At 47.9% G+C, this 26,935-nt stretch overlaps 1 protein-coding gene across 3 annotated transcripts in view; it reads left to right on the top strand.

The window, feature by feature from the left end:
• Extl1 (exostosin like glycosyltransferase 1) overlaps window positions 1-26,935 on the top strand; it is a 35,072-nt gene that overhangs the window by 3,422 nt on the left and 4,715 nt on the right. For 2 of the 3 annotated variants that reach the window (XM_070037583.1, XM_070037585.1), the window contains exons 1-6: window positions 18,402-19,991; window positions 23,977-24,067; window positions 24,353-24,460; window positions 25,264-25,383; window positions 25,856-25,988; window positions 26,193-26,299. In XM_070037583.1, the coding sequence (XP_069893684.1) occupies window positions 19,210-19,991; window positions 23,977-24,067; window positions 24,353-24,460; window positions 25,264-25,383; window positions 25,856-25,988; window positions 26,193-26,299 (1,341 nt within the window). In that variant the 5' untranslated portion in view covers window positions 18,402-19,209. Of the gene's footprint in view, window positions 1-18,401; window positions 19,992-23,976; window positions 24,068-24,352; window positions 24,461-25,263; window positions 25,384-25,855; window positions 25,989-26,192; window positions 26,300-26,935 lie in introns of those variants that run through there. The other variant, XM_070037586.1, reaches the window with a different exon arrangement.

The raw sequence follows: 26,935 nt of genomic DNA, 5'->3' as shown, positions 1-26,935 counted from the left end.
CCAAGAGAAAAAAGAAAAACCTGAGTGAAGCCAGGCACCAGTGGCTCATATCTGTAATCCTAGCTACTCAAGAGGCTGAGATCTGAGGATTGTGGTTCAAAACCAGCCTGGGCAGGAAAGTCCCTGTGAAACTCTTATCTCCAATTAACCATTCAAAAACTGGAAGTGGAGCTATGGCTCAAAATGGTGGTGTGCTAGCCTTGCGCAAAGGAGCTCAGGGACAGCACCCAGGCCTTGAATTCAAGCCCCACGAACAAAAAACAAAACAACCAAGTGAGAGTGTAAGGCCCTGGTACTCGCTCGCGTGCGCGCGCATGCGCGCGCGCACACACACACACACACACACACACACACACACACACACACACACACACACACACACACACACACACACACACACACACACACACACACACACACACACACCTGAATCTATCCCAGCGTGCTTTGCCACCTTTGTTACTATAAGGGAGACCACCTTCCCTGGGCCTGATCAAACTCTTTCCTGTTGCAAAATAAGACAATTGCATTTCATTATGTTTCCTTCCAGTCCAGTGCTTTTTGGGATGAAGAATCTCAGTGTGTTTAAGTTTGCAGGAAGTGGCTGGTCTAACCTTTTCATCAAATTTCAGCCTCCAAAGGCCCAAAGTTCCCTGCAACTCAGATACCATCCCAATTTTGACCTTGACCTTGTGGCCAAGATACTTTGTTGAAGTTGGTATTTGGGGAATCAGCTTTGGATTCCTATTCTTCCCCTTACCTTCTAAAGTTGGTTGTCAACACTTTTAAAATCAGAGTGTAGGGGCTGGGAAGGTGGTTCAGTGGTAGAGTGCTTGCCTTGCAATCATGAGGCCCTGGGTTTGTTTCCTTAGCACCACATAAGCAGAAAAGGCTGGAAGTGGTTCTGCGGCTCAAGTGGCAGAGTGCTAGCCTTGAGCTGAAGAGCTGAGGGACAGCGCCCAGGCCCAGAGTTCAGGCTGACAAAATAAATAAATTAAATAAATTAATTAAATCAAGGTATAATAGGGATACAATAGGTGGAGGGGGTAAGTTTGGGTACATTGTATGTATATATGGAAATGCCACAATGAACTCTTCCTTGAATAACTAATATATGTTATTTAAAATTTTTTAAAGTGTGTTAAACACACTAATCTTAATCATATGGCTTATTTCTTTTCTTTTCAACTTAAAAAATTTGTAGTAAGTACCACCTAGTTTAAAATGTAGCATATTTTCAATTCTCTGTGCCTTCTTGGTTTAAAATTAGTCGCTCAATTGCTTCTCAGCCTTTTTTTTTGTCAGTCATGGGGCTTGAACTCAGGGCCTGGGCACTGTCCTTGAGCTTCTTTTTTATTCAAGGCTAGCAATAAATTGAGTCACAGTGCCATTTCTGGCTTTTTCTATTTATGTGGTACTGAGGAATTGAACCCAGGGCTTTGTGCATTCTAGTCAAGTATCCTACCACTAAGTTACATTCCCAGCCCATGATTTTTAAAAAATTTTTTTATGATACTGCTGCTTGAACTCAGGGCCTTATGCTTACAAGGCAGGCACTCTACTTGAGCATATTGTCCAGTTTTGATGGTATTTTATACTCAATGATCCATCTGTGGAAGATAACTATTTCAATGCCATTCCAATCCAAGATCACCAGAAATGCACTTGCAAGTAAACAAGCCCTATTTATTCTCATTGCAGTGAAGGAGAATGCGTGTAATGGGAAAGCAAAGGCAGCCCAGTAGGAAGGTATTAGGAAGGACTTCTTACAGAATTGGGGCTTTTATTAGGCAATTTTAGGGAGGGTAAGGAAACAGGCTTTGCATTGGGTTGGATGCCAAGAAGTAGGATTAAGAGCCTTGTGCTATGCTTAAGTGTAGGGACAGCGCCCAGGCCCAGAATTCAGGCTCCATCACCACCACCAACAACAACAAAAAAAAGAGAGCCTTGCGCTGGTAATTCTAGCTACTCAGAAGGCTAAGATCTGAGGATGGTGGTTCAAAGCCAGCTCAGGCAGGAAAGTCCATGAGACTCATATCTCCAGTCAACCACTCAAAAGCCAGAAGTGGTAGAACACTAGCCTTGAATAAAACAAAACAAAACAAAAAACTAAGAAACAGTGCCCACGCCCTGAGTTCAAGCTCCATACCAGAACAACAACAAAAAAAAAAAAAAAAGGAAGATTTCCTTAGGCTCATGGCGTCAGTCATGATCCCCAGTCCCCTGGTCCCCTGGCCACTAGACCTGTGCAGTTTAAGGCAGAAGAGCATGGCAGGAGAATGTAGTGAGGCAAAGTGGCTCTCCTCATGGTGGACAGGAAGCAGAGGCTGGGCCAGGAAGGGACAGGGACAAGCCAACCCTTTCTAGATACATCCTCAGTAACCTCCTTCCTTCATCTGACTTTCTCGTCCTAATAGCTCATTCCATATGAGCCCATCTGTGGATTCACCCACTGATGAAGTTAGTCGCCTTGTGATCCAATCACTTCTCACCAGTGGCTCTAGCTGGGGACCAAACTTTCAACACAGAGCCTTTTGGTGGGGAGGAGGCACTTCATATCCAAGGGATGCCAACCCTCTCAGTCCCTCCTCGCTCCCCTCCCCTGATGAACTCTAAACACCATTGTCCAGCACAAATTTGTGCTGAGTTCTTGATATTCCTGACCCCACTCAATCAATATAGTGATTTTCAAAAGTGGGTAGCATCACCCCTTATTTGCAAGTGGGAAACTGAAGTACATCGAGACCAGGTAGCTCATTCAAAGTCTAGTTAGTGACCAGAAAAGGCAGTATTAAAGCTCCTATCTGCCACCTACCATCACTAGATTCCTGGCTGGAGGGAAAGGACAGGTGCTTCCACATTCTCCTTCTGTCAGGTCTAACTCTAGGACATCTCCAGGGTTGTCACCAGAGCCTTAGCTGGGAGGAGCAGGGATTGAAGGCCCGGAGGAAAAAGCTGAGGCAGAAGGGGCTTCTTGAATGGGCCAGGGAAGCTGATGAGAGCACCGCCCTTTCTGGCTGCTGGCTTCTTGCGGGCCTTTGGGAGTTCAGCAGCATCCTGCTTCCCAGAAACTTTCATCAGAAATGCTTCGTAGAAGCTGTGCCAGTTCAGAAAATGCCAGAGGCCAAGGCAGACTCCACTTCTCACTCCCCATCTCCTCCATCTGGCTCCAGCTCCGTGGGGTTCATCAAATGGCTGGTGAAGGCTTATCAGTCCACATGGCACAAGCTTGGCTGCTGGGTACTGGAGTCAGTAGTGCACAAGGCTTACCCACAGTACTGCCTCTGTGTGTGTGTGTGTGTGTGTGTGTGTGTGTGTGTGTGTGTGTGTGTGTGTGTGTGTACTGGGGCTTCATCTTAGGGCCTGATGTCCCTGCTCACTTTTTTTATTTGCTGATGGCTGGCACTCCTCTACTTCCTACTTTTTGTCAATCGATTGGAGATCTTAGTCTCCTGGATTTGTCTACCAGGACTTGCATCAAACCTCAGTCCTCCAGATCTCAGTCTCCTGAGTGGCTAGGATTACAGATGTGTGCCACTGGCACCCAGCCTGTCCATCTGCTTTTAAAGCAGTCTCTACTTAAAATCCTCTGGAAATCAGGTGTGGCAGCACACATCTGTAAGCCCAGCTATTTGGGAGGGAGAGGCAGGAGAATGGTAAGTTCAAAGCCAGGCAGTGAGACCTAGCAAATTAGGTAAACAGGGGCAATGCTCTAGGGAGTAGAAAGGACTGTGGCAAGCTGAACAAGGAAAAAACTGCTAAAGGAATTCAAAAACAAAATAAAAACCAGAGGGCTGGGGCATGGCTGAAATGATGGCAAGGTTTTTGCCTAGTAAGCATGAAGCCCTGGGTTCAAACATAGTGGAAGAAAAGGACTCTGGGTTTAAGGCCTGGCTTCTCCGGCCTGCTAACTGTTAAGACTTTGATGGTACTACTTAATCTCTCTAAGTCAGTCATCTATCTGCAAAGTGGAGATGGTAATCATGGTTGTGGTGACAATGTATAAAACAGTGTCCAGCTCATGGAAAACATCCAAAAGTATTTGTTGTCACTGTTATCACCTTGATAGTGACTGTGCTCAGAGGCTTCAGAGTTAGTCGCATGTATGCTCAGTACTGGATGTAAGGAAGGAACCACTAGGCTGAGCTCTAGAGACGAGCTTCAATGTTTGGCCAAAGGCCAACCTGACTTTTTGGGGTCTAAGGAGCTGAAAGAAGACCATGCAGGGCCCACAGAGGCTGATCTAGGCCATGGATAAAGAAGCCCAGATTTATCCAGGCACCAGTGGCTCACACCTGTAATCCTAGCTGCTCAGGAAGCTGAGATCTGAGAATCACAGTTCAAAGGCAGCCCAGGCAGGAAAGTCTGTGAGACTCTAATCTCCAATAAACCACCAGAAAACTGGAAATGGTGCTGTGGCTCAAGTGGTAGAGCACTAAGCCTCCTTGAGCTGAAGAGCTGAGGGACAGCGACCAGGCCAAGAGTTCAAGCCCCATGACTGACCGAAAAAAAAAAAAAAAAGCCAGGATTTTATCCAAAGTCACTGGAAGCCATTGGGGCCTGGTTTTAAAGTATAGGCTGGATTGAGCTGAAGAACTGAGGGACAGCGCTCAGGCCCAGAGTTCAGGCCCCACGACTGGATGCAAAAAAAAAAAAAAAAGTATAGGCTGGCTGGGTGATGGTAGCTCATGCTTGTAAGCCTAGCTACTCAGGAGGGTGAGATCTGAGGAATGAGATTCAAAGCCACCTGGGGGAGGAAAGTGCTAGACTCTCATTTCCAGTTACCAAGCAAAAAGCCACGCATGGCGGTGTGGCTCAATTGTCAGAGTGCAAACCCCGGGTGGAAAAAGCTAAGGGACAGCATCTAGGCCCTGAGTTGATTTTACTCATAGATCCTACATCATGGCATGGGAAAGGAGCACCCAGGGAAGTGTAAGACTAGTCAGAAGTAGACACAGCAATCGAAATGAGGGCAGGATTCCTTATTAGGCTCTCCTTGGGGAAGAAACAGGCGACATGGGGTAGACAAGTCAAGACTGGCTAGTTGGGCTCAATTCAGCAGGTTCTGAGGCCTTGAGGGTGTCCCAAGCTATTTAGTACCTGGCCTAGATGATCAAAGCAGGGAATAGTGTGGCCTTGAATGTGGGCCAGCAGATGATGCGTGGGGTGTGGGCTCTTGGCGGGAGAGCATGCCTTTGAAGGGCCTATTCCCAGGCCAGCTTCTTACTTTCCTAGGGAATGGCTAGCTCTGGCAAGGCACTGGGGTAAAAGCATCAAAATGCAGAACATGGGGCCAGGTGTATGTGGTAGCTCACACGTGTAATCCCAGCTCTTCAGGAGGAATAGGTAACAGTTTGATGCCAGCCCAGGCAAAAGTGTGAGACCCTATCTGAACAACAAACAAACTACAGACTACGCAAAAGCTCTTATGGGTGGCGGGGATGGGGTAGGGGCTTGGCTTAAGTGATAGTATGCTTGAAACAGGGGATTTAAGTGTTTGTTTGACAGGACATAATGAACATCCAGTGAGGCCTAGCTGTACTTGTTTCTGAGGTTCATACCTGTGCTGCCCTCTCCTGGTCATGGACAGCACTGCCTCATGCTTCTGATATTCACAACTTCCTAAAGAGGTTCTAGGAAATGAAATTAGTCTCTGTGGACTGGAGACTAAGTGTCTGACACAGTGCCTGGCACAGAGCAGGTACTAAGAGTGTCAAAATCCTGGCAGATCTGATGTCAGGCAGACCATGGCATGAGCCCCAATTTTACCACCTGCTAGAGGGGTGACCTTAATCAAACGATAAGAGCATTCTTTAAACTGGAAGCAGAGCCTAGAGGCCTAAGAGGCTGTAAGAAGTAAGTGGAGTAATGTAATTGTAAGAGGCCCATCAATTCTAGCAACAATGATCAAGTATTAAGAAATGTCAGCCTGGGGCCAGGCTCCTGAGGCCAGGCCAAGACTCAGAGAAGAACAGGACAAAACTCCCTCCTCCTCAGAGCCCACCCCTGGCGCTCTTTGCTGTCCAGCTTGACCTCAACCCCAGCTCCCACCCTCCGTGGGGCATCACCACAAAAGCTATGTTGGGTACATCTCTGAGGAGGGAGGAGAGGAGAAATAAGTTCTCCTGCTTCTGTTGGAAAGCAGACTGTTAATTACCTGGGTTAGCAGCAGCCTGCCCGCTTAGGTAACACTTGCCAGGCTGGCTCTGCTGATTAACCCCTTGAAAACCAGGACTTAGGTGTGAACTACTTTGGGCTGATCCCAAGAACTGACTTAAGGCCCCTAGAACCTTCAGGGTCTAAGTCAGGGGACAGCTACTCGAGGGAAGAACAGAATGACTTCAGGATCAAACCTTCAAAATGTACTTACTCTGCTCGACCAATCCTGCTACTGGCCATACTTTTTGTCCTAGAGGAGGAGTAGCCAGGACTCAATGCTCAGTCTGTAGTTTGTGGCATGATCAGGGTCTAGTATGTGATGTCTGCTCACCTCGATTGCCTTTGGCTTCCCTTGGGTAAGAGAAACCTACTTCTTACAGGAAGGGAGCCTAGACCCTGGGTGGTATCCAAGCATGGCTGCCTGGAAGGGTAGGCTAAAGTTATGTGCATGTGTACAAACCCATACAGTTCACCAAACACTTTCTCAAGTATCATCTCAGATGAGAATCACCCCTAAAATCAATGAAGAGGGCAACAGCCCCTCTGATGCAGTGATTCAAAACTAGGTTCAGTTGTTTGATGGCTGGGCCGTCTCGGGACAACCCCTTTTTGAACCTCACCAACCTCATCTATAAAATGGGCAGAGGAGCCACCTGCCCTGGCAGTTTTAAACTACGAAGTTTGAATGAAACTGCCAGGCATATATAGAAAGGAATCAGTAGTGGCACCTGACACGTGTTCAACAAATGTGTTAGCCCCTACCTCCTTGGAATTCTCCATTTTACAAAAGAAACAGATGAGGCCCCATGAGCTGCCAAATTAAGCCAAATTACAATCCTCTGGATGTTGAAATCATATAAATACATGGGTCACAGTTGTATTTCAGGCTCAGTGGTAGAATGCCGCGGACCGGGTTCTGTCGGGACGACGGAGGATACCTAGGAGAGGAACCTGGAATAGGTGGGGAGATGGCAAACAGACAACTCACACACAAGAGGAGTGGATGCTGAGTGCTGAGTGCGATTTAATGCAGAGGATAGCAAACTTTTATAACAGAAGTCTCCATGAGAAAGGGCAAAAGGTTACACAATCTTGCTGCATGGCTCCTTTCTTGGGTGGTCACCAGCTGGTCGCCTGATAGGCATTTGTCTCCGGCTTATCTCTAAGGAATACAATGGGTTTGGGTTTCGATGTTTGTCACCAATTAACCATTACCTATTTTTATAGAGGCCTTAACTTTCCCATAAGATCTTTCCTGTCTCTTCTTTAATAGTAAACTTTAAGGAGACCTAGCAATTCTCTTAGTAAATAGCAGGAAATTCTCTCTCCTAAATAATTATCTCAGCAATTGCCATACATTCTTTCTGTTTTAGCTGAGCCTATAGCTTCTTGTAAATCCCTTACAAATAATTCCTTCTGCTGAAGTGACTTTGTGAAACCCCCAATACTTTTATATTTACTTATAACTTGTCTCCTAGCCTCCATAAGAGGGGTTTCAGGTTAGCACTTAACTCTGGTGAGTTAGTCATATTTTTAAGACACTCATCAGATATTGGAGTCATCAACATTCTTAAGAAAGAGCTTTGAATAAGGGAACGTTGATAATGAACAAGTACAAAAAGCAGTAGAAGCAGTAAAAGATTAACAGGCACTCTTATGAGGGAAGAAAGACAGAAACACATCTTTTCCCAGGGGTTTGCCAGCCTTTTTCCAGGAGTAGGCCTCTTAGAAGCCCTATTCTCCGAGGTAGACTTTGGTGAAGTCCCAAAACTTGGAGATAGGTTTCTGTAAAGCCCCATTCTCTGAGGTAGACTTCGGTGAAGTCCCAAAACTCAGAGATAGGTCTCTGAAGCCCCTATCTTGGTCTGATAGATGGTTTCCCATGCTAAGCAGACTCCACTGGAGTCAGCGTGGCAGTAGAACACTTTTCTAACACAAACAAGGTCCCAAGTTCAATTGCTAGCAGAGCAAAACAAAGAAACAAAAAGTCTTTTAAAAAACAACAAGGAAGCTGGGTGCTGGTGGCTCATGCTTGTAATCCTAGATACTCAAGAGGCTGAGATCTGAGGATCACAGTTCAAAGCCAGCCCAGGCAGGAAAGGCCGTGAGACTCTTATCTCTAATAAACCACCAGAAAACCAGAAGAGACTATGTGGCTCAAGTGGAAGAGTGCTTGCCTTGAGCTGAAGAGCTGAGGGATAGTGCCCAGACACAGAGGTCAAGCCCCACGACTATCAAAAAAATTTTTTTTAAGATTCAGGGGCTGGGAAGGTGGCTCAGTGGTAGAATGCTTGCCTTGCATGCATGAGGCCCTGGGTTCGATTCCTCAGCACCACATAAGCAAAAAGAAAAAAGCTGGAAGTGGCGCTGTGGCTCAAGTGGTAGAGCGCTAGCCTTGAACTGAAGAGCTGAGGGACAGTGCCCAGGCCCAGAGTTCAGGCTCCACGACTGGACCCAAAAAAGAAAGAAAGAAAGAAAGAAAGCGAGAAATAGACCAGAAATTGAAAGAACACAGGGTCAAAATATCAAAAGAGATGCAGGATATCAAACAGGAGATGCATGCAAAAATAGAGGCAGCACATACCTCACTAAGAGGTGAGATTAGTGCCAAAATAGAGGCAGTACACACCTCATTAAGAGGTGAGATTAGTACTTTGAGAACCAACATCGAATCCATAAATGAGTCCATTTCCTCCATGCAAACCACAATGGAAGCCACAGTTAACAGAGTGAATGAAATGGAATGTAGAATGTCAGATACAGAAGACTGAATACACCAACTGGACCAAAAAATGACAGATACGGAAAAATCACTTAAATTATGTCATAGAGAAATTCAAGAGCAAGTGGATAGTGCCAAGAAATTTAGCCTTCGTATAATTGGAGTAGACGAAGGTGAGGAATATTAAAGCAAGGGAATACAACACTTATTTAACAAGATAATTGGTGAAAATTTTCCCCATCTCAAAAAAGAACATCTTACCTACATAACAGAAGCATATAGAACACCTAACAAGCAAGATCCCAGGAGAAACACTTCTAGACACATTATAGTAAAAATTAAAGATCTGAATAATAAGGAAACAATCTTGCATGCAGCAAAAATGAAGAAGGAGTTATACTACAACAGGAACAAAAATAGAATCACTGCAGATCTCTCCACACAAACATTGAATGCAAGAAAGGCCTGGAAAAGTACCATATGAGCCCTGAGAGCCAATAACTGCCAACCCTGACTGATATACCCAGCAGAGCTAGCATTCATATTAGATGGAGAGCTGAAAATTTTTAATAGCAAAGAAAAATGAAATGAATACATAAACATTAAACCAGCATTACAAAGAATACTAAGAGGGGGAACACAACCTGAAGAAAGCAACCAGGAACAGGGACCTGCACCCAGACAGGCATTAATAGAAGTCTAACTGAGCAAGCACAGGAAGAAAGGAAAGAAGAAAAACTTAGGAAACAGGGAATGACAAGGACCACAATGCATCTCTCTATACTATCTCTTAATATTAACGGCTTAATTCGCCAATCAAAAGAAAAAGAACTGCAGATTGGATCAGAAAACATGACCCATCCATCTGTTGCCTTCAGGAAACCCACCTCTCAGCTAAACATGCAAACAAACTCAGAGTGAAGGGTTGGAAAAGGATCTGCCAATCAAATGCCCCCAGTAAGAAAGCAGGTGTAGCTATCCTGATATCTGACAAAATAAACTTTTCATTAAAATCAATACAAAAAGACAAGGACAGACACTACATATTAATACAGGGAACAATCCAAGAGGAGGATATTACTCTCATCAACTTATATTCCCCAAACATTGGTGCACCCAAATATGTTAACCAAATACTCTCAAACTTACAGAATAAAATAGATCCCAATATGATAATACTAGGAGACTTTAACACCCCACTCTCACCAAAGGACAGGTATACCAACCAGAGGATTGGCAAAGAAGCAACCAAATTAAGTGAGGCCATACTTCAAACGGCACTAACTGACATCTACCGAGTATTTCACCCTAAAACAACATAGTACACATTCTTCTCAGCAGCTCATGGAACTTTCTCCAAAATAGACCATATCATAGTTCATGCATGGAACTTAAGCAAATACAAGGGGATCGACATCATCCCCTGTATCCTATCTGACCACAGTGGAATCAAGCTAGTTCTCAATAACAAAGCATACCGCAGAAATTACTCAAATACATGAAAATTGAACAGCACACTTCTAAGCAATGCCTGGGTAATGGAAGAGATCAAAGAAGAAATTTAAAAATTCCTACAACTCAATGATAATGAAAACACATCACAAAGATACTTGTGGGGTACAGCAAAAGCAGTCCTGAGGGGCAAATTTATTGCCCTCAGTGCCCACATCAAGAAAATAGAGACAGACCAAGTAAATAATTTCATGTTGCAATTAAAACAGCTAAAAAAAACATGAAAAAATGGAACCTAAAGTTACTAGACGGAGCCAGAAAACCAAACTAAGAGCGGAGATTAATGAAATAGAGAATTGGAGAATCATAGCCAAAATTAACCAAACAAAAAGCTGGTTCTTTGAAAAAATAAATAAAATTGATGGACCATTGGCAAGATTAATTAAAAAAAAAAGAGAGGAAACCCATATTAACAGGATTAGGGATGCCACGGGAAAAATCACAACACGTACCCAAGATATCCAAACAATTTTAATGGACTACTTTCAAAAGTCATACTCTCTAAAGAAAGAAAACCTGGCAGAAATGGATACATTTTTGGAGAAATATAAGTTGCCCAAACTGAACAAAGAAAAAGTAAATCAATTAAATAAGCCAATATCCTACAATGAGATACAGGAAGCAATCAGAAGTCTTCCAACAAAGAAAAGCCCAGGACCAGATGGATTCACAGCAGAATTCTATAAGACCTTTTAAAGAAGAACTAATACCCATACTCCTCAAGCTCTTCAGAGAAGCAGAGAAGGAGGGAGCTATCCCAAACTCATTCTATGAAGCCAATATCACACTCATCCCCAAACCAGGCAAAGACCCAACCAAAAAAGAGAATTACAGGCCAATTTCCTTGATGAACATAGATGCAAAGATCCTTAACAAAATTCTAGCTAACAGAATCCAGAAACACATAAAAAAAATCATACACTACGACCAGGTAGGCTTCATCCCAGAGATGCAGGGATGGTTTAACATATGTAAATCAATAAATGTAATCTATCACATCAACAGAGCCAAGGTCAAGAATCACATGATTATCTCCACAGATGCAGAAAAGGCCTTTGATAAAATTCAACATTCATTCATGCTAAAAGCTCTGGAGAAAATAGGAATAGAAGGAACATTTCTTAAAACAATAAAAGCCATTTACGACAGACCAATAGCCAATATTATACTTAATGGGGAAAAGCTACAACCAATTCTTCTAAAATCAGGAACAAGGCAAGGATGCCCACTGTCTCCACTCCTCTTCAATATAGTCCTGGAATACTGAGCCAGGGAAATAAGGCAAGAAAAAGACATTAAAGGGATCCGTATAGGGAAAGAAGAAGTTAAACTATCCCTTTTTGCAGATGACATGATACTATACCTTCACGATCCCAAAAACTCCATCCCCAAACTCTTAGAAATCATAAATCACTTCGGCAAAGTAGCAGGATACAAAATCAACCCACAAAAATCAGACGCCTTCCTGTACACTGACAATGTACAAGCAAAGAGGGAAATAAAGGAAGCAACCCCATGGGCTGGGAAGGTGGCTCAGTGGTAGAGCGCTTGCCTTGCATGCCTGAGGCCCTGGGTTCAATTCCTTAGCACCTCATAAGCAAAAAGAAAAAAGCTGGAAGTGGAGCTGTGGCTCAAGTGGTAGAGCACTAGCCTTGAGCTGAAGAGCTGAAGGACAGCGACCAGGCCCAGAGTTCAGGCCCTACAACTGGACCCCCCACCCCAAAAAAAGGAAGCAATCCCATTCACAATAACTTCCCCAAAAATAAAATATTTAGGAATTAACCTAACCGAAGATGTAAAAGAACTATTTAATGAAAACTATAAAAAGTTAAAGAAAGAAATTACAGAAGACACTAGGAAATGGAAAGACCTCCCATGCTCTTGGGTAGGCAGACTTAATATAGCGAAAATAGCAATACTGCCAAAATTAATATACAAATTCAATGCAATTCCTATTAAAATCCCAATGACGTACATCTCTGAAATACAGAAAACAGTCCAAAAATTCATATGGAACAACAAAAGACCTAGAATAGCCAAAACAATTCTAGGGAATAAAGACAACATGGGATGGATATCCATGCCGAACTTCAAACTCTACTATAGAGCCATAATAACAAAGACAGCATGGTACTGGCACAAAAATAGACCTGAAGACCAATGGCATAGAATAGAAGATCCAGAAATAAATCCACATGCCTACAGTCAGCTGATATTTGACAAAAGAGACAAAGACATACAATGGAAGAAACACAGCTGGGAAAACTGGGCGGCCACATGAAGAAGACTAAAAGTGGACCCCAGTCTGTCACCATGCACCAAAGTCAACTCAAAATGGATTAAAGACCTTAACATTAAACCTGAATCTCTGAAAATACTGCCGGGCAGAGTAGGAGAGACACTTGAACTTATAGGCACAGGAAGGAACTTCCTGAACAGAGTCCCAGGGTCACAACAAATTGGAGAGAGACTTGACAAATGGGACTACCTTAAAATAAAAAGCTTCTGCACAGCTAAAGCTATCACAACCAAGCGAGAAAGACAACCAACTAATTGGAAAAAAATATTTACCAGCAATATATCAGACAAAGGGTTAATATCCAGTATATACAGGGAACTCAAGAAACTAATCCCTTCCAAACCTAACAAACCAATTACTAAATGGTCAAGGGAACTAAAGAGAGACTTCTCAGATGAAGAGATAAAAATGGCAAAGAAACACATGAGGAAATGTTCATCATTCCTGGTTGTGAAGGAAATGCAAATAAAGACAACCCTGAGATACCACCTTACCTCAGTCAGAATGGCCCACATCCTCAAGTCAGCCAACAACAAATGCTAGAGGGGATGTGGAGAAAGAGGAACCCTATTACACTGCTGGTGGGAATGTACACTTATACAACTACTTTGGAAAGCAGTCTGGAGGGTCCTCAGAAAGCTAAATATTGACCTCCCTTATGACCTAGTCATACTACTTCTAGGCATCTACCCTGAACAACAGGAACCAATATACAAGGACACATGCACCTCCATGTTTATTGCAGCACTGTTCACAATAGCCAAGATATGGAAACAACCCAGATGTCCCACCACAGATGAATGGATCCAAAAATTGTGGTATCTATACACAATGGAATATTATGCAGCCATTAGAAATGACAAAATAATGGCATTTGCAGGGAAATGGATGGAGCTAGAAGAAATCATGTTAAGCAAGGTAAGCCAAGATCAAAGAGACAAACTGTACATGGTCTCCCTGACAAATGGATGTTAAACCCAAAATGTTAGGTGATACAACAAAATTAACAAGACTTAAGAAACAAAGAACTTCCACTCATCTGGTCGAATTACTACTAAATAACCCCATGTTGCTGAATGCATGTATGGTATATATGTGTACACCGGAGGACGACACAGAACTAGAGGGAATCAGGGAAAAACATATAACAGCGGGACCCATCAGCTGCACTGGACATTGACCAAAATGAACTAAGCAACTCAATGGCAGCGATGGGAGGGAGGGAACAAGTGGGAAAGAGGGAACAGCTGATGCTATGCAAAACAACAGAAATGTACATACCACCCAATGTGGAAGAAATAATTGTGTTGCAAAGCTCATAGAACTCATAAATGTTATAGACCGTGATAGACAATTTGCTCCAGGAAAGTTAGAATGTGTTTGTGACTTTAACTGAGCATCACTATCCCACAATACTGTGAAATTTGGGGAATTATGTAACCACTTAATCACAATAAAAAAGTTGAAAAAAAAGAAAGAAGGAAGGAAGGAAGAAGGAAGGGAGAAAAGGAGGGAGGGAGAAAACAAAAAGAGAAATAATTTGTGTCACTTTAAAATATAAACTATTTGTACCTTATCTCTTTTCTACAAGTAACATCATAGTTCTCATACTTACATTTGGGCTCCAATGCTTGGGACTAAAAGTAGAACAAGTGACCTTCCCTCAGGGAGCACTTGGGGACTTGCTACCCAGTGAGGGGGGAGAGAAAAAGAGAGGGGAGAGAAGGAGAGAGAGAGGAAGAGGGAGAGAGAGAGGGAGGGAAGGAGGGAGAGAAGGAGGGAGGGAGAGGGAGAGAGAGGGGGAGAGGGAAAAGGAGAGAGAGAGAGAAAGAGGGAGAGGGGGGAGAAGGAGAGAGAGAGGGAGAGGGAGAGAGCGAGCCGAACTTGTTTTCCCAAGCTGCTTTCTTGGCTCTGAGCAGCAGGGGCCAGGAGAGGGCTGACCTCTCTCTGGGAGCAGGATGCAGACACTGCAGCACAGCAGATCGATATTGCTCTCTGGTGAAGATGCCTGATCACTCGGGCTTCTCTGTATTCAAGGAAATGAGAGCTGAGAACCCCAAGCCTCTAAAACCTCCAGCTCTCTGCTCCAGCGTGCCCAGAGCTGGAGGAGCAGCAGCAGACAGACAGGAAGAGCAGGTGGGTTTCTGTGGGGCACCATCACCCCAGACATTCCAAGACTAGGTCCTGGTCTTCAGGAATGGACAGCTAGGTATCCTAGGGCAAGTCCTCCCACTGGTCTGGGGAGGGGACGGAGTGATGAGAATGCCATGTGGTTAGGTGCTTGTTCTGTGCCAGGTATGGCATCTATGTTGTCCTGAATGCTGAAAACTTATCTTACTTGTTCCTCTTAAACCTTTAAGGAAGGAGCTATTATGAACATCCTCATTTTACAGATGCGGAAACATAAGCATAAATGAAACTGCACATGAACACAGAGATTGTTAAGAATCCCTGGGCTTTGTGTGTGTGTATGTATGTGTGTGCATGCATACATACATGTATGTGTTTGTGTGTTTTTTTTTGGGAGAGTCGGCTGTGGGGCTTGAACTCTGGGCCTGGGCGCTGTCCCTCAGCTCTTCAGCTCAAGGCAAGTGCTCTACCACTTGAGCTACAGCGCCACTTTCGGTTTTCTGGTGGTTTTATTGGAGATAGGAGTCTCACGGTCTCTCCTGCCTGGGCTGGCTTTGAACCGCGATCCTCAGATCTCAGCCTCCTTATAGCTAGAATGACAGGCACAAGCCACTGGCTGGGGGCTCTGCTCTTACTACAACACCATGTAGTGTTCCAGGCCCCTTCCTCTCTGAAGACTGTGGCTTTCTCTCTGGAGATGGTAGGCCAGGCCTGCAGAGAAGCAAGGAGGGAGGGAGGAGGCCCAAAGAGTACATTCAAATCAAACATGGGCAGCCTTGGGCAGCAATCGATTTCATACCCAGATAGCCCCTAGGCTGCAGTGGAGCCACCACACTGTGAAACAAACTCTATAGTGCTCTGAGCTCCACTTCCTGGCTCCCACATCCACAGAAAGGCCTGCTTCAGTCCTGCCCTGCCTCCTCCCACCCAACGGCTAGGCTTGGTCCTCCACTTCGCACCACTCCCTGCTTCCCAACGTGTACTGGCTTCCGTCCCACAGATGAGAGCCAACTCTAGGACAAGGTCTCCTGATGGCTTCGATGAACGCTGAAGAGCCCCACAGATGCCCAGGAGCCTTTGGCAGAGCCCAGGCTCTATTTTTAGGATGAGCTCAACTCGGCCCTCCTTGCCAGGATGCCTGCCTTCTCTGCCTCCATCCAAGCCCCGCAGGCCTGTGAATGGTGGTCTAGACAAGCCCAGGCCAGCTGGCCTGAGAACCGCCCCCTGCAGGGACGGAGGGAGGAGGGGCCTCCTGAATGTGCATACGCATAGGCCTGGACACAAGCCAGCCAGGAGCCTAGGGCCGGCATGGGCAGCTGAAACAGGGTGGAGTTTTCCCCTAAATCTCTAACCTGCTGGCCCTGGCTTCCCAGCCACCCTGATTTTCTTTTTTTCTTTTTCTTTTTGCCAGTCCTGGGGCTTGAACTCAGATTCTGAGCACTGTTCCTGAGCTCCTTTTGCTCAAGGCTAGCACTCTAGCTCTTGAGCCACAGCGCCACTTCCAGCCTTTTCTGTTTATATGGTACTGAGGAATCAAACCCAGGGCTTCAGGCATGCTAGGAAAGCACTCTACCATTCAGCCACAGTCTCCACCCCACACCCTGATTTTCTTTGTCCATCTAGTAGGTCATTTATCTGCCTCTGTGGGGCTTTATTGTCTTGGTGCTGGGTGAAAAGATGGTCAAGACATGACTGCTAGACTCAGGACTGGTGTCCTAATCCTCCTCCTCTTTCTCAGTGGTGGACAGATCCATCCGCCAATGGCTGAAGCCACACCTCACACCTGGCCATCAGCAAACCTGTCCCTTTGCTTCTGTCAGAATATCTCCAGAATCCAGCCACTTTTTACCCCTGCTACCCTGCTGCTGGCCACCCTCATGACTTCCCTACAGCGTGGCCCAGCAGGGCTCTGGGCTGTGTCAATCCTCAGCTCTGCAATCATCCTCTCTCCTGGGGAATCAGGGGAAGGTGAGGCTTACCCGCCCAGTTACTATGTGTTCCTGCCCCGTCACCTGTGCCCGGCTGTCCCCCTTCTGGTGCCATCTTCTCTTGGGTCTCCTCTACTCCTCTCTTACCTCCTCAGAACTTCACTCAGACAGTGGCTGCTCAGAAGGCCTACCCCCATTCCACTGAACATTGAATACTCCCACAATCCCTAGTTTTCAAAACAGGAAGAGGATAGTGTGTGTTTGGTTTTTGTTGTCTTCTCCTCCCTTAACACTATGCTTCATGAAGGCTGGATTTTTTTTGGGGGGGGCCTCAGTCGTGGGCCTTGAACTCTGGGTCTGGGCACTGTCCCTCGGCTCTTCAGCTCAAGGCTAGTGCTCTACCACTTGAGTCACAGTGCCACTTCTGGCTTTTTCTGCTTATGTGGTGCTGAGGAATCAAACCTAAGGCCTCATGCATGCAAGGCAAGCGTTCTACTACTGAGCCACCTCGTCTGGTGGTTTTTATTGGAGATGAGAACTCATGGACTTTCCTGCTCTGGCTGGTTTTGAACCATGATTCTCAGACAGAGATCCTCAGATCTCAGCCTCCTTAGTAGCTAGGATTACAGGTGTGAGCCAGATTTTATCTGTTTTATCTACTGTCTTAAGCACCTGCCAGGCCCACAGAGATGGCTATTGAGTGAATGGATAGCTTGTAGGATGACAGATTAGTAAAAAGCAAAACAAAAATAAAAACCCCTATCCCTGTCCCAGGTCTGTCATTTCTTTCCTGTCATTTCTTTCCTGTTCCCCACCCAGCCACCGTGATTTTTTTTTTTTTCAAAAAAAAATTTTTTTTAGTACAGGCTGAGGATGGGGCTCTGGGTACAGCACACTTGCCAAGCATGCAGGAGGCCCTGGGATCTCTCCCCCAGTGCAAGAACAAAGCAAAAGCACAATCCCCAAACACCACATGTGCTGTGTCCTTCCAGTCTTAGAGTGGGCATCACTGCCTCCCATCAGGCAGACCCTCTACTCCCACATCACTTTTCTCCATGCTAGTCTCTCTTTCACCTGAACGATGAGCTCAGGAGAGGGAGGATCTGTCTCACTCGGCAGGTAGACTGGTTATACGAAGGGATGAGTTTGATCCTGGCTACACCATGGGGATGTAAGCCCTCTGGGCCTCAGTTTCCTCATCTGTAAAATGAGGATAATAATAGATCTTACAGAATTGGGGAAAGGACCACTCTGAGCTTGGATCTAGTCATGATAGCCATTACCCTCCTTCATTGTTGCACCCCAGTGTTGCACCCCTTTAGTACCTGCTAGATAGATGAATGAATGAGTATGAAGACAGAGGGATGGAGAAATGTCATGAGAACTCAGAAGAAGATCCTGACCAGATACATTTCTGTCTTGTTGAGTTTCTAGAGGATTTGGAGACAGACGTTATGCAAATTCTTGCCAAGTCTAAGTCGTGGTGCTTGAAGTGATTATTATCAGCAAACCTGGGGATTGGTTTGGAAGGGGTTAAGTGGAGACCCTGCCTCCTACACAGGAGCCAATCACGGCTGTAGGGGGCGGAGTCAGGCTCCCGCTAGGAAAGAGAGCTGAAGCTGTTGGCCAGATGCTGCCTGGATGTGGGACCGAGAGCTGCTGCTGCTGGCCTGGCTTGGGGTTGTAGGACTGGGAGTTGGTGCTGAAGTCCTGCCTGCTACACCGTGACAGCTGCAAGCCCGAGGGTGCGGGGCAGCTGCGGAGCCAGAGAGAGGCTGCATACAGTGCCTGGGCAAGTGGAGGCAGCAGACTCGAACAGGATCAGGACCCTGAGTCCTCTTGGTCCCCCCAGGCAGGGGATCCTGGCTGCATCCAAGTCCCTGGCTTCCACTGGCTCCGATAGTTCATATCGGTGCAGGGTCGTCTAATTTTAGCTCCAGCCTCAGGAGCATTTGCCAGCGGTTGCAGGGGTAGCCAGGGCTGCTCAGGGGCTGATGGACAGGGGAAAGAGTCGGAGAAACCAGCCCTGCTTCTTCCAGCTCTGGCCAAGCTGCCCTCTGTGGGAGCACTGGCCCATCCTCCACAGCCTGGCAGACAGCTTTCCTCTCCGTCAAGGGCAAGGTCAGGCTGTGTAGCTAGGAAGGTAGAGGGACACAGCCTTGAAGTCTGGACAAGGGTTGCATCTGCCTGAGCAGTGCTCTGGGCAGGGACAGGGTTGGGAGGGCGAAGGCTGGTTGGTTGTCCAAAGGTAGAAGTGAGGAAGAAGAGTCCTGAGCATAAGGAAGCAAGTCTAGAATTCTGGGTCCTCAGGAGCTTCCCATGGGTGGCCTGAGACTCCCAGTTTGGCCTTAGCCAAGGATCCCGCCCTTGGTGAGCCTCGATCATTTGTCTGTACAATGAGTGCACGGGGCTAGAAGGCCGATCCCACTCTAGACCCCACCCTGGCTGTGAATGACCATATGCAGCTGAGAAAGAAGGCACGCTGGCTGGCACTGTCAGCCTCCTGGCTCCTGCTTGTCCTCCTGGGAGGCACCCCCCTTCTCCGCTTGGCAGTGCCCCCCAAGCCTCAGCCAGGCCCCCCCCAAGGCTGGCCCCGCTGGCTGGATGCCGCACTCCTGAAGAGTTTCTCCCAGCCTGAAGAGCTCCCCGAAGATGCCGTCTCTCAGCCTCCTCCAACCCTCCGTGGGGGCAGTTGCAACTGGGGGACCTGCTTTGACACCTCCAAGTGCAGGAGCGATGGCCTCAAGGTCTTCGTGTACCCAGCAGCTGGCCCCATCTCCAAGGTGCATGGCCAGATCCTGGCCTCTCTGGAAGGCTCCCCCTTCCACACACACAGCCCTACAGAGGCCTGCCTCCTCGTCTTCCTCCTCCTGGGCAAGGATGCCCTGGCCCCACTGAGCAGCCCACAACCTCCGCACTGGAACAGGGGCCAGAACCACCTGGTTCTCAGTCCGTACCCAACCCCCTGCCCCTGTGCCTCTTGGCTGGGACGGGCAATGGTGGCGGAGGCCAGCCCGATGGTGGACACCTTCAGGCTGGGCTTCGACGTGGCACTCCCGCTTCTCCCTGAAGCCCACCCATTTCGAGGTGGGAATCCTGGCCAGCTGCGGCAGTACAGTCCCCACCCCAGGGAAGCCCTGTTAGCCCTGGCAGAAGAGAGAGGCAGATGGCGCGTGGCTGGTATCAACACCTCTGACTGCCCCTGGGATGGGCACTGTGAGTGGGACCTTGGACCTGATCTGTAAGTGAATCTTCCCTTGGTGTGTGTGTGGGGCGGGGGTGCTGCATAGGAGGGGAGAGGGACAGAGATGAATGGCAGGACTAAGATGGAGAACTAGCTAAGCCTTAGGTCTTACCTGTAGCAGGAGGGAGTCAACTTAGACAGCAGAAAGCACTTCCACTAAGACGATGATTCACCCCAAGGAATATCTAAGGCAGATTGTGAATTCTCCTTCAGAGAACTTTAAAAGCAACACATGACTCACACTCCTATTTATTCCCTTTTGATCACTGTACTACTTCCTATTATTTTTATGTAACATAGACTTATATGGTGCTAAGCACTTTTTTGTGTGTGATCAGGGAGATTGAACTCGCGGCCTCTGGCTTGCAAACACCACCACCTGAGTCCCGCCCTAGTTCCTTTTGCCTTTAGTTTGTTTTAAAGATAAGGTCTGGGGCTTTTTGCCAAATCTTGGCCTCAGAAAACAATCCTTCTATCTCCACCTCTGTGGAGAGTAGCTGGCGTGTGCCTCGGCTCCCAGACTTCAAACACTTTGATAAACACTTTAGACACTTTGAAATCCATCTATTGCTATCTTTTATATGTTTGTATACCAGACACTAAAGCTAAGAGAGATTAAGGAGCTCATCTGTGGCCACACAGCCAGAGCAAATATAACCAGTACTTTAATCTATAGTTAAAACTCTCATGCTTCAAGTTTTGAGTTGCAATTCATGACCAACCCTGTCCAGTGCTTCAGAGGAGCCAAGGAAGTTCAGAATAGTCCTAGCTGGAAGCTGCTCCTGTGTCTTAACTTTTGCACATTAAGTGCTCAAGGAATCAGACTTTGGTGATAGCAAGCATAACTTGCATCCAATCTAAAGGACTTCCTGCTAGCGAGAGCAACTGAATGTAGGTTAGGGAAGATGGCATACTGATGTTGAAGCTTTGCTCCCTCTGAGCTAGCTAGGGTGTACACCTCTGTGATAAAACAGCTAGCCCCCCAAGCTCCTCAGCAACGCTACAGCTGCATGCCTCCTGGAGGCTGGCAGAGGTCCCCTCTCCATCCATCCTCCTGCAGACCTGAGGAGGAAACTCCCTCAGAGGCCTCCCTTGCTTCCTCATCCCCTCTCAGCCTGTGCTTCATTAGAACAACATGGCTATTCTGAGCTCCACTCCCTCCCGGGAATTCCTCACATGGCTAAGCGCCTATTTTGCCTCTGCCTGGGGATCCTGGGGCTTCTCTCTCCGAAGGCTTCTGTGGGAAAGGACCTCCCCACCCCACCCCCTGCAAGGCCAGGGTGGGGCTGGGGTTAAGAAGTGAACCCCTGGGGCTGGGAAGGTGGCTCAGTGGTAGAGTGTTTGCCTTGCATGCGTGAAGGAAGCCCTGGGTTCGATTCCTCAGCACCACATACACAGAAAAAACTGGAAGTGGCGCTGTGGCTCACGTGGTAGAGTGCTAGCCCTGAGCAAAAGAAGCTCAGTGACAGTGCCCAGGCCCTGAGTTCAAGCCCCAGGACTGGTGAAAAAAAACAAAACAAAACAAAAAAACAAGTCAAGTCCTGTCATTTTGTTCAGCAGGGATCTGTTCCTAGTGTCCTGGGCCACAGTTGAAGGACCCAGATGACAGAAGATCAATTCTGGTGACGATTCTCTAGTCATTCTGTCTTCCCTCCCTTTTCTTTCTTTCCTCTTATAGGGGTTTGAGCTCAAGGCCTTGTGCTTGCTTGGTTTGCTCGATAGGCTGGTGCTCTACCATTTGAGCCATGCCTTCAATCCTGCATTTTGCTCGTTAATTGAAGATGGACTCTCTCAACTTTTCTGTCCAGGCTAACACTGAACTGAGATCCTCCAGACCTCAGGCTCCTGAATAAGTAGGATTACAGATGTGAGCCACCAGCACCTGGCTGGGTTTTTGTTGTTGTTCTTGTTTGTTTTTGAGTCAGGGTCTCACTGTGTAGCTCCTTCTGCCTCCTGAGTGCTGAGATTGCAGGTGTGTCCCATCACACCTGGCATTTCTGATTTGGGCCCTCAGCTGTGTTCTTGCTGGAGGAAAGTTTGAGTGGATGTTGATTACTGCGAGGTAGAATTGATCACTGGTAAATGAGAACACAGTTTCAGTCTGAACTGCTCTGAGAAATGTGGAAGTTTGGGAGCTTACAAAGTCACTGACCATTTACTGATAGGTCTAAAATGGACCAGAATTTGCCATGGAGTCTAAAGGTTTTCATCTTGGGTCTCTGCCTACCTGCAGATAACCAGACCTGTCACTTCCCAGGGTAGCCTGGGCCTCAGTTGCTCAGGATGAGTCCGAAGTGAGCAAGGGAGGCTGACAGTCCTAGGGCCAATCCCCAGAAAGTGGCCTGAATAAACAAGCCCTGGCCAGAGAACGGCACAATTCACAGTCTCTGCCACTGTCTCACATTGGCTTAGCTGGCAGGAGAGGGGGTGGGGAGGGCTGCTGGCATTGGGGAGGGTTTGGGCAGGGTCAGGCACTGTGCTGGCACTTCACCTGCCTTACACCCTTCAAGCAAGGCAGTTAGTCCCAATTCAGGGCATAGGAAACTGAGGCTCAGAGGCTCAGAGAAGTGGTCTGAAGGTGCTGAGAGCCTTTGGTGACAAGGATCTCTCCTCCCTCCCCCTCCCCCCCAGCCCCTTCTGACCAGACGCTTGAAAGCAGTGGAGTTGGGATTAAAGCCTGGACGTCTGGCTCCGAAACTTCTGTTTTTCCACCTTGACTGAATAGCCTTCTGTTGCTTTGGAATAAGGGCCCACCCAATGAAATTGTTTCTTATTTATTTTTATGAATAGGTAATTCATTCACAGGGTACAGAATTCCAAAGGCACGAAAGTGTACACAGTAAAAAGTCTCCTTCCCACCCCTGACTCCTGACCACCCAGTTTTCCTTCCTGGGCCCAAACACTATTTTGTTTCAGTGTGTATCCTCTGAGAAGCTGTGTGTGTGCAAGCAGAAAGTATGTAGATCACACACACACACACACACACACACACACACACACACACACACACACACACACACACACAGAGCAGGTACTCTGTCTAGAGGCAAGGGTCCTGAGGTGATGGAGGGAATGCTGAGGTGACGGAGGGGATCTGAGGTGATGGAGGGGTCCTGAGGTGATGGAGGAGGTCCTGGGGTTGATCTCATAGCTTCCTCCATGAGGAGCCTGGCAAATACCTGAGCACCTGAAGAGAAAGAAGGCTGGGGTCCCCTGGAGAGCCCTAAACAGCCCCTAGAAGTATTTCAAATAACTGGAGTCTGGAGTTGGCACATCTCAATCCTAGCTCTGCCCCAATTCTCTAGGACTCAGTCTCCCCATTTGTTCAGTGGGTGTTTGTCCAGAGGCTGTCCCAGGTCTGCTTCTGGAAGAGCAGAGCTGGGAAGCCGGGGAGCCCAAAGTCCTCTCTGCCCAGTGGGGTCATGGGCACCGGTTCCCTGGGTGGGCAATCGGGCCCCTCCCTCACAGGCACACCATGGAGCTGGGGATGGGGGCAGGGTGGGAGAGAAACAGAGGAGGCCTGTCCTCAGGCTGAGGGGGCCTCTGGCAACAGGTTCCTGTGTGGTTCCAGGCCAGAAGCCCAGCCTAGCTCATGACAGAGAGGCCTTTCATGGGCCCTGAGTCTTGGGGCGGGGCAGGCTGGATTGTGGGAGCCACTCAGGTGGAGCAGTGCCTGAGAGTCTGCGTGTGGCAGAGTGCAAGTGGAAGAAATCTGGGAAACACCAGGCCCCTTCCAGTTTGCAGATGAGGAAACCGAGGCCCAGTGAAGGGCCAAGGAGGTGTCTAAAGCTGCCAAGGGCAGAGAGGGAGCTAGAACCCAGGGTTCCTGTCTCCAGTGTGTCAGCACATGGCTGCTGTTGAGCTCAGAGAACACTCCATGGTGGGTGTACAAGAGTGCTGGGGGCCACTGAGGCAGCTGGGCTGGGTGAGGGGCAGTTACCCCAGACTCATGAATATGGGGACCCCTCTTGTGCCTCCTTAGGAACGATCCCGGAGAAACGCTGCCCAATGCCACTTTCTGTCTCATCCCTGGCCACCGACCTGAAGCCTCACACTTCCTCCAAGCTCTGCAGGTATGCGCCAGCTTGAGCACCCCATTCCTCCGTCTCCCCGGCAGGTGCACTGGCCCTTACCTGTCTAGGTCTTTACTCTGGGGCTCAGCTTGCCTGTGGCCCTGTTCACACCTCCTGTAGAACAACACTCTGTCCCTGCTCCCCCACCTCTAAAAGAAGCATTTTTCTTCCTCTCTGCCCCTTTGCTGCTAACAGCATCAGCTGCTGCCTTGTACACCATGCCGGAGGGGGGCTGGGTGTGTGCAGGGTGGGAATGGGCCCCCTGCTGACTGCCCTGTCCTCCAGGCCGGCTGCATCCCCGTGCTCTTCAGCCCTCGCTGGAAGCTGCCCTTCTCGGAGGTCATTGACTGGACCAAGGCAGCCATTGTAGCTGATGAACGGCTCCCACTTCAGGTAGCTCAGGACCTTGCCTGTGGGGTGGAAGAAACCCTTAGACTCCTGAGCTCCACGCTGGTTAGTCCTCATATCTATCCCTCCACCCAATCTATGTATATTAACGAGTTTCCTCCAAGCTCCAAGCTTCTCTGAAGGGTTCCCAAGAAATCAGATGGAGATAGAGACTCCTGAGGGTATGAAGAGCAAGTCCTGATCCTCTTTCTGCCTCCGTTTCCCCATGTGGAATATTAAACCATATGATCTCCACAGGGCCTAGCTCTAGTGACTGTTTATAAAACACCCAATTTAAGGGAAAGCTACAAAACAACCCCAAATCAGACTGTGGGACTTGGGATGAGAAAGCAAATATGCACAGCAGACTCTGCTGTCTGATGAAAACTAATTTTCCCTGGCACTGAAAAACATGTGTGGCTCTGCCTGGCATCCTCTGGGGACAGAGAGTGGTACAGCGTTAATAAAAGCCATCATCTGGTCACCGAGCCTCCGCATGAGCCCAGTACCTCTCGAGTACCGTCTAATTTAATCCCTCCCTGCACCCTTGGGAGATACCGTTATTCCCCTTTCACAGATGTGGAAACAGCCTTGTACAGTAGCATAATTGCAGGTTATGAAGTGGCCTTTAAACACAGCTGGTGACCCCTGAACTCAGTTGCCACATTGGTTACGAGTGGTTACGAGTGGCCATCGGCTCTCTCACTTGAGATCTGTAGGAAGAGAACAAACATTTGGTTCTAGAACATCCAACCTCAGTTTCCCCCTTCCAGGGCCTGACAAAGTCCTGTCCTCCCTCTGTGCCGCAGGTCCTAGCCGCCCTGCAGGAGATGCCCGCTGAGCGGGTTCTTGCCTTACGGCAGCAGACGCAGTTGCTATGGGACGCCTACTTCTCCTCAGTGGAGAAAGTCATTTACACGACTTTGGAGGTGAGGGGTCACCTGTCAGGGGCCTGGCGCAGACTCCTGCTTCCTCCCACTCCCCCCCCTTTCTTTCCTTTTCCTCCTGGACACCTCTTTCCAGTGTTGGGGTTCCTTCTTCGATGATGGTTCAGATTGGACTGTGAGATCGTGGGCATATTTCTCTGCAGTCTTGACCTGGTTTACACCTGTTGTGGCAAATTGATTCAAAGCATGTGCCAACTGTAGCTGAGGGCAGTGACTGCTTGGGGTGCTTGGGTAGGGAGAAAAAAAAATCTCAGATTCTTCCGATTCTGTGTCCAGAATGGCGTGACCACTTAGCCAAGGCTGCCTGGAAGGGGGAAAGAGGGGAGGTGTGGAGTCGATGGTACAGACCCCTCTCAAGGACCTTTCTGCCCACCTTGGGGCCTTGGCATGGCAAAGCCTGAAGGAGGGTGCTGGGGTTGTGCCAGGTCCTCCTCCAGGCCCTGTCCTTTCACAGATTATTCAAGACCGGATTTTTGGTGCATCTGCTCACCCCGCACTGCTGTGGAACAGCCCCCCAGGGGCACTCCTGGCCCCGCCCACTTTTTCCATGAATCCGGGGGACTTCCCCTTCTACCACCTGCAACAGGGTATGTCCTGGGGAAAGGACAGCTTGAGGTCCCCTCAACTCTCCTTGGGTCTGTCCCCGCCCTGTCAGGATCCTGCCTGAGCCTATAACCTCTCTACTGGATCTTGGGGTCCTCATTCAGTTCACTCTGAACGGAAGACCCCAAGACAGTTTGCTCTGTCTTCTTCCCTCCTAAAAGCCTGTTTTTTTTTTTTTTTTTCTCCAGGCTCCCACTCTGAAGAGAGATTCAGTGCCCTGATCTGGGTGGGAGCTCTTGGCCAGACCCCCCTGAAGCTTATCCAGGCAGTGGCAGACTCCCAGTACTGTGCCCAGGTTTGTTCCCTTGACATCTGGATAGGGTTGGGGGCAAGAAACAGACCAGGGCCCTGGTAGACACCTAGGCCCCAAAGATGATCATATACTTTGTGGGGGAGATGTGGGAGGATTTCATGCTCCCTACCTCTCCTCCTGGAGAGGATGGAGAAGTAAACATTCACTCACTCATTCATTCCTTCATTCACTTACTCATTCATCAGTGATTTTTCTGAGCAAGCCCTTGGATCAATGCTGAGGATGCAAAGACAAAGGAAGAGAGGATTCTGCCCAGAATTTGGGTTCCCCTAGCATTTGCTGGCACACAGGCTGTCAAATCTGGCTTCTAGGAAAGTCAGAGGGAAGGAAGCTCAACCAGAGCCCAGGAGGAACCGCTCCAGAGGGACAAAGCCAGTGGAGAATGTAAACCTTAGAGAGGATGCAGCCGAGCATGGGGTCAAAGTCAAGGGTAGGGACCACCACAATGGCACCAAAATGCTTGCCTGCCAGAAGGCCAGAGGCAGGGGCAGGGCATCAAGAAAAGGACCTTGGATCCTGAGCACAAACATAGGAGAGGGCATGCTTCTGGCCCCTGCTGTTTCCACTCTGAGAAAGGCCCTTCCTGGGCTCTGCTCTGCCCCAGACCCAGGTCTCATT

Source organism: Dipodomys merriami, unplaced genomic scaffold (genome assembly GCF_024711535.1).
Source record: "Dipodomys merriami isolate MVZ:Mamm:240054 unplaced genomic scaffold, mDipMer1.0.p SCAF_28, whole genome shotgun sequence".
NCBI lineage: Eukaryota > Metazoa > Chordata > Mammalia > Rodentia > Heteromyidae > Dipodomys > Dipodomys merriami.
This window is presented reverse-complemented; position numbering and strand designations above follow the sequence as displayed.